The 8,394-nt window shown below is 49.4% G+C and overlaps 1 protein-coding gene across 1 annotated transcript in view; it reads left to right on the top strand.

Moving 5' to 3' along the window:
* Positions 1–8,394, top strand: part of mcm6l (MCM6 minichromosome maintenance deficient 6, like) — a gene marked incomplete at both ends in the record, with an annotated part of 63,460 nt that extends 55,066 nt beyond the window's left edge. Inside the window, 2 exons of the mRNA XM_083653708.1 lie at positions 7,744–7,883; positions 8,275–8,394. Of these exons, the coding sequence (XP_083509834.1) occupies positions 7,744–7,883; positions 8,275–8,394 (260 nt within the window). The remainder of the gene's footprint in view (positions 1–7,743; positions 7,884–8,274) is intronic.

Consider the following 8,394-nt stretch of genomic DNA (forward strand, 5'->3'; position numbering starts at 1 on the left):
CCAGACGACACCTTCCAAACAGCACTGATTTCTACTATTTCTGGCCTGGGCGCGCGACTCGCGGAGATGCGACGAGAGCAGGTGCTCCTCGATGACATCCTTCGGGACGTGCTCGACGGCCAGAGGGAGGCAGCCGATTGGCACGCCCTCCTGGTTGGCCGGCTGGATCGTCTCGACGGGCTAGGCCCCCAGGGCGTCATTCGGGACGCCCCAACGCCAGTTACCCGGCCGGTCGCTTCAGCTGACCCACCAGGCGGTCAGCTGGATATCTCCACTCATCCTGATATCTCCACTCTTCCTGATGTCTCCACTCGTCCCATCACGTTCGGAGACTTGCCGACAATACTTGAGCTGATTGCCCAGCAGGAAAAAGCAATCCAGGCGCTGGTTTCCAGGGCCGATGATCGGGACGCCCTCCTGGTTAGCACAATCCAGGCTCTGGTTTCCAAGGCCGATGATCGGGACGCCCTCCTGGTTAGCACAATCCAGAATATAGCTTCCACTGCCCAGGATCAGCTCGCCCTCCTGGCGAGCAGGCTAGATCGTCTTGACGGGCTAGGCCCCCAGGGTGCCATTCCGCAGCCTTCTGCCCCTCCTGCCCCAGCTTCCGAGCGCGCCGTCGTTCCGGAGGTTTCCAGACCTTCCAGACCTGCTTCTAGCTCTGCCTCTCGGCCGCCTCCAGCTGCTAAGGGCATATTCTGGGGGGGAGTTCGCGTCATCCCAGAGCAGGGGCAGCCGGCCGACATCTGTACCAGCAGCCATCTGTACCGTGATCTGACCGGCAGGGTTCGCATCACACCAGAGGAGAGGCAGCGCCGTTTGGACACCCGGAGCTGCCTGTACTGTGGTCGAGCCGGGCATTACCTCTCCTCCTGCTCCCGGCGTCCAGTAAGTGGTCCCATCGCTCGCCGGCCCGTGGTACTCTCTGTGGATCAAGACTCTACGTGTCCAGCCAAGAAATCTGTACGGTTGGGTAGCGTTCCCTGCAGGACCCAGGAGTGGCAGTGTGTCTCCAAGAGGGTTAGGGAGTTGGAGAGGACTGTCGATCGTCTCATGGGGAAGTTCAATCGCTGCCTGCAGATCGGCTCCGTCCCCCCGCAGGGGGCCTCCGAGTCTACTGGCCCTGAGGCACAACCTGAGGCACAACCTGTGGACCTGCCCCTCGCCGAGTCTGAACCTGTACCTGAGGCACAACCTGTGGACCTTCCCCTCGCCGAGTCTGAACCCGTACCCCAGCAGCAGCCAATTCCTGTCCTTGACCAACACGTAGGTTCCAGCTTCATGCTGGGAGGTTCCCGTAGTGTCGTCAGCCCTCGGTCAAGAGCAAGAAGAAATAAGAGGCGTTTAAAGGAGGAGACGGTGGGTGACCCCCCCAAACTACAGGTCGGGAGGGCAGGCCTCGCTGTGTCAGATCCCCCTGCGGCTCTGCCTTCGGTGACGGCGGCATTTGACCCTTTTGATGGTCTCCAGCCTCCCGTGTTTGGATCGTGCCCCGGGGGATGGCCGGCCCCAGAGGATCCACCGGACCCGGTGGAAGTTCTATCTACGTATCGGTCCATCTATGGCTTCGATATCCTGTATTAGGGAGGAGCACCTCCACTGTCCTACACCCCCTTTGGGGTCTGACCACCTGCATCTAACCACCTGCTGAAGAGCACCTCACTCTCTTACACCCCCTTTGGGGCCTAACCACCTGCGTCTAACCACCTGCGGAAGAGCACCTCCACCAGAACCTGCAGATTTTTTGTCTCCCAGATGCCATCCTTGATGGCCTCATTGGACGCCAGGTGACGTCCGTTGAGGGGAGGGTACTGTTAGGATGACGTCATCATTCCTACTTTGACGTCGTCATTCCTACTATGATGTCATCAATCACTGATGATGTCATGATTCATAAGCGTCTTTCATGCCTTTCGCTGGTGATGTCATAACACAGGTGATGTCATATTCACATCTATAAGGGCCTGTTCCTGCAGGTCCTCGCCAGTGATTCATAAATTCACATCAAGATCAAGGATCATACCAATCTCTGCAACGTCTGCAACCTGCAACTCCTGCAACCAGCAACTTCGGCAATCTCTGCGACCGTTCCCAAACCTCGAACTGTGCAGCCCCAGCCATCAAGTTCCACAACACCCCAGCTTCATCAACTACCCGCGAATAGATCCACACGTCTAACTCCGATCCTGACAGTATATATATATATGTGACCACTCTGTTTCTGTCCTGCGTGTTGACCCATTTAGTCGAGATGGATGGAGCACTTCAGTATTTATTTGTCGGTCTGTACAGTGGGACACACACAACCAGCAGGTCAGCACTACTGCAAGACGATCGGCAACTTGCTCCAACCACAGCTTGATGTCGTCTTTCTGTCTAACTTAACATTGTGACTTAACATTGTGATCGTATAGTGAATGACAAATCCATAAAAATAACAAAATAAATCTCATAACAAAAATAAATTATATTGTTTACCAATTTACAGTAACATTTTATAGCCCAATAATTTGAGATATTTGATAGCTAAATAAAATGTAAACACTCCACACATACTGTATAGCCATATCAGTTACAGCAAAACAATGAAATGCAGTTCCAACAGTAGTCAACAGTCTCATCCCCATACTTGAAATGCCCATTGTTTTTTAAAAAGCAATCTACTAAATTGTGCAATGCTGCCACCTTCGGTGCACAAAAAGAACTGCAGTCACATTCCACAAACAGAAATGAATGACTTTTGGCTATTAACACATTGAGTGCCAGCCATTTTTTCAATCCTGTAGGTAAGTTGTGCCAGGTTTTTTTTTGAGGATTCTGGCTCATTTTACAAGAGCCGAGGATTATTTTCTGTTAAGAATTCGTGAACACCAATCATCTAAAAATAACTAATAGAATGTGTGCTTTCTCTGTCTAAAAGAGTTAGTTTGCAGAGTTAGTAGTTATGTAGATATTAGCCGTTGAGTACAGCATGGTTTCAGAGATTTTCAGAGAGTTTGGAGATAAATGGATTTTTAGAACCACCTCACGTGCCTGTGATTATGGGTGCCCTTGTCTCCCACTCTGTGCGCTCTCTCTCTCTCTCTCTCTCTCTCTCTCTCTCTCTCTCTCTCTCTCTCTCTCTCTCTCTCTCTCTCTCGAGAGAGAGAGAGAGAGAGAGAGAGAGAGAGAGAGAGAGAGAGAGAGAGAGAGAGAGTGTGTGTGTGTGTCTCCAAACTCCTCCCTCCGTCTGTGCTGCGGAGTGCTCTGCTGCTGGGAGTTTGAGCAGCGAGTTAGAGCAGCCTCTCTCCCTGGCAGCGAGTGTGGATAGGTCTCACTGTCTCTTGGGTTTGATAGCCCCGATGAAGCCCCGTGCGACTCTAGGCTTTATGCTGCTCACCCAGTCCATTTCTGGAACCCCCCACCGCAGCAGCGCGAAGCGTCCCCGCCTACAGTATGAGAATGAGGCTCGTTCGTTTCTGACTGTAAAATCGCCAAGCCATTTCCGCGGGAGGCGGCTGCTTTTGGTCCACGGGTCCCGTGGCTGTGGCTTTCTCTCTGTCTCTGTCTGGAGAGAACTGTCGCCACTTAGTGGTCGGTAAAATAGATTATACACATTCTCTTCCTCCGATAGTGATATAGAAGACGTAAAAGGTGTTGATTGATGTCCCACCGTCAAAAAAAAAAATGTTTATGTAAGACGAGATAGCTCGTCTATGGCACTTAACCGTTGGATTATGTAAGACGAGATATCTCGGCTATGGCACTCAACGTGTTAACGTAGCGAACTAAAACAAAGTGACGATGCTATTTAACGTACATATTGACATACCTGTACAGTGGGACACACACAACCAGCAGGCCAGCAGCACTACTGCAACATACCTGTAGGCTACAGTGGGACACACACAACCAGCAGGTCAGCAGCACTACTGCAACATACCTGTACAGTGGGACTCACACAACCAGCAGGTCAGCAGCACTACTAACATACCTGTACAGTGGGACACACACAACCAGCAGGTCAGCAGCACTACTAACATACCTGTACAGTGGGACACACACAACCAGCAGGTCAGCAGCACTACTAACATACCTGTACAGTGGGACACACACAACCAGCAGGTCAGCAGCACTACTAACATACCTGTACAGTGGGACACACACAACCAGCAGGTCAGCAGCACTACTAACATACCTGTACAGTGGGACACACACAACCAGCAGGTCAGCAGCACTACTGCAACATACCTGTAGGCTACAGTGGGACACACACAACCAGCAGGTCAGCAGCACTACTGCAACATACCTGTACAGTGGGACACACATAACCAGCAGGTCAGCAGCACTACTAACACACCTGTACAGTGGGACACACAACCAGCAGGTCAGCAGCACTACTAACATACCTGTACTGTACAGTGGGGGACACAACCAGCAGGTCAGCACTACTGCGAGACGATCGGCAACTTGCTCCAACTTTGTTCAAAAGACAGAAACCCCCACATTAAAACAAGCTGGTCGCACCGCAGGTGCATTACAATGCGTGCGTTTTCATCCCGTTTCAATCAGCAGTAATGCATTTAAGCGAACGATCCGCTAACTAAAGTGTGGTCTACCTGAGTTACAGTAACACAACGTGATGCTGATGACTTTTCCACACTGTGTGATGACTTAAATGATAGTTTTGACAGCTTTTACACAGAGCAAGGAGCAGACCAACTTACCCACAGTTTGATGTTGTCTTTCTGTGGGATTGACCACAATGCACCTGACCTGTGTATATTGCGAAACAAAAGCCTTGGCTATCCACTAGGTGGTGCATTGTTCATTAAAGAATGACCCTTCTGGCTGGTTGTCCCAAATTAAACATGAATTTAACAACATACTAAACATGATTATAAACATTACTTAGCACTATTATTTACACCGTTACATATATACGGTGTGTATATATATATATATATATATATATGGTATATATATTTCAATCATGAGAGACCAGAGGGTAGAATTAACAAGGCATGGCGATAAGATCTATGGCATGGCAACTAGTCCTTTGGCGTAATGACTCCGTGGTAAGATGCCTCTCTTCTTGAGGTGAGAGGAGGGCATCTGCTCGGAATAGGATAGAAAATCCCCCAAAAGAAAGAAAACCCCCAAAACCGCCAACCGGGCTGCTTGCCTCAGCGATAGAGCGGGCGCTGGGCGGAATGCGACGTTTGCCGCCGACCGGTTGGCTTGGCGCACAGCGACTTACGAAAACCACCGACCGGGCTTGGCCACAGCGATACAGCGGGCGCTGGGTGATCGACCAATCCGGCATATTTTGGCACGCTGACTTAGCATTTTCCACCTTCGCGACTTATGCTCAGGCGGCGCTGGGATCTGAATTAGTGTTTTGGAATCACCACGGCATTTGCCTATTGGAATCATTACTACCGCTGGCACTATTTTGCCGGAGCGCTGCTAGCGCTATAGATTCGGGGAGGCCACCACCAATGAAATGCGATGTAACAACCAAGGATTGAGTGCCATGTGCTTACCACTTGAAGCCTAGGGGAGGAGGGATCTTTGGGCAGACAATATGGCGGCCTGCTCCGGTTGGATGTAGGCCGCGTAGGCTGACGAGGACCAGCGAAACACAGCTTCAGAGGATGGGATGCGATCAGCCCAGGTACAGCGACCATGGAGGAGAAGGATCAGGGAAAGAGGACGATGACATGCTGAGCATGGCTATAAGTACTGCCACGTCATAGCCTCGGCATTGACGTCATTACCGACGTCATATTGGCAAGTTGAGGGGCTGATTAGCTGTTGAGGATGGGGTGATGAGTCACACGTCACAGCGGACGTCACACTAGGATTACGCTTGACGTCACACTAGGATTACACTTGTCTTAGGCTAGGAGCTGATGCCTATTGTGATATGATATGAGGTAGCGTGTCTGGTCTTCATCTTGAAACTCGGTCGAGACCAACATATATATATATACTGTATATATAGACGGCACGGTGGCTCAGTGGTTAGCACTGTTGCTTCAGAGCAAGAACGTCCCAGTTTCGAAACCCGGTCCGTCCCAGGTCCTTGGGTTTTCTCCGGGTGCTCCAGTTTCCTCCCACTATCAAAGACATGTATGTTAGGGTTAAGACTCCAGTCAGTGCCCCTGACCAAGGCACTGGCAAAAAGAACGAGTTGGTCCCCGGGCGCTGCACTGTGGCTGCCCACTGCTCCTAGTTCTAGGAAGGTTCCTAGTAGAGGATGGGTCAAATGCAGAGGATGAATTTCCCCATGGGGATAAATAAAGGATAACTTAACTTGACTATATATACTGGGCATCTCGTGCGCTACGCGTGCTCTCTTCCGCCCTGCAGCTCGCCGAGCTGGCCCTGCAGCTTGCATATGCAGCTCGGCTGCTGCGCAGAATTGCCCAACTTTGCATCATCACTGATGATGTCACAATGCCTATGACATCAGTGCCTATTACATCATCAGCCATGTCATAAGATGATTTTGGTCAATAATGATGTCACTGATGACATCACTGATGATGTCATAATTGTAACATCATCAGTGGGACAAAAATTTAAACAGTGCCCCCCCTTTTATATAAAATTCCTAAACTCTGCTAAATCCTAGTCGCCCGCCCTGCAGCTTGACCACTGTGCGGGCTCACTTGCTCTTATGCCGTCACTGATGACATCCCTATGACATCATCAGTGGGACAAAAACTTATGACATCACTATGACATCATCAGTGGGACAAAAATTGAAACGGAACAAACGGAGAATATTGCCCACATGCTCCCTTTTATATATAATAATATAGATATTATATAGATATAAAAGGGAGTAAGTGGGTTCTGCCTGTTTCTCTGTCTGCGATTTTTGTCCCACAGTGACACGTTGAGACACATTGTGAGATTTGTGATGATTTTGGTCAGTAACGATGTCACTGATGTCATAGACATTGTGATTGATGTCACTCGAGCAGTTGATGACATCATCAGTGATGCGAGGTTGAGCAATTTGCGCATCCCAATAGAGTAGGCGAGGCCACGCAGAGGGTGAGGCCGCACGGCATGCAGGGCTGGCGGGCCCTTCGGGGCTGAACCCTACTTAACCAAAATCCCCATACAAAAATGCCATTGACTTTGAGACGAGGGTACCAGAAGTGCTAACATCCGGCCCGGTCTTAGGCAGACGGGGAATTTATTTTCACTATAATTCCATCCATAACTAACACAATGACAGAATGTATGACACTTGGTCATGGGGTTCCATGCACTTTCTGTAATAAAATATCTAAAGAAGAGAGAACTCCCGCACACTGTTGCCACTTGCAAATAAAGGGTTATTCAACAAAAGAATAACGTTTCGGTCTTTGGATTCAGTCGGGTTTTCCCTTCTCCGGCGCACCTGTCGAGTCTAAACTCAACAGGTGCCGAAGTTTTGTTCCTTCCTTGTAATAACATATCTAAAAACAAAAATCTTATCAGATGGGGACCCTGCGACAGTCTTATCAAATGGGGGTCCGTGGTCTAATTTGTGTCAGTTTAGGGGTCCTTGACATGAAAAAGTTTGAGAACCACTGCTCTATAAGACATGAAAAGAGGGAGATGGATTTAGTCTGAGAGGTACTTGTTGAAGAGAGGGAGCCAGTGGTGCAAAGCAAACAGACATCCAGCCAGTTGGTCCGTACAAGTTAGGCTGTTCATTGCTTTGGAATCAGACTGTGCTGCCTGTGTGCTTTCCTGTCTCAGTGGACGAGGAGTGCTCTCTGAAGAGGAGTGAGCTGATCAACTGGTATCTGAAGGAGATGGAGAGTGAGATCGAAACGGAGGAGGAGCTGATCGCAAAGAAGAACCTGATAGAAAAGGTCCTCCACCGACTCATCCACTATGTAAGTCCTCCACTGACTCATCCACTATAGCCACTTCTTAACATGCAGTGAAATCCGTATTATAACCTGCACCTAGCTGGTTTGTAAGTCCTCCACTGACTGAAGTGGTGTCTGCTTCCACCGCAAGTAGTACACAACTGGTCGTCATAGCGATGGCGCATAAAAGTGATTAACATTCATAAAGATTGTCCTGCTGAAGCCAAATTCGCGTTCCCATAAACTTTTGTTCACCAATAACCACAGACCTTTTTATGCATTTAAGTGAAATCCCCATTCTAAAACTCCATAGATTTTGGCGATTTCTGGTTAAGCCTACAAAAATACGTCATCCTTGCGGTACTCTATGACTGTTGATAAATCTGGAGATGACGTCTCTGTGAATGTGTTTCAGGACCATATCATCATTGAGCTGACTAAGACGGGGCTGAAGAAGGCTGGAGACGGAGAGGATCCAGTGACAGAAGAAGACCCCTTCCTTGTGGTCAACCCTAACTATATACTAGATGATTGA

This window comes from Poromitra crassiceps (assembly GCF_964638095.1).
Source record: "Poromitra crassiceps genome assembly, chromosome: 17".
Taxonomy (NCBI): domain Eukaryota; kingdom Metazoa; phylum Chordata; class Actinopteri; order Beryciformes; family Melamphaidae; genus Poromitra; species Poromitra crassiceps.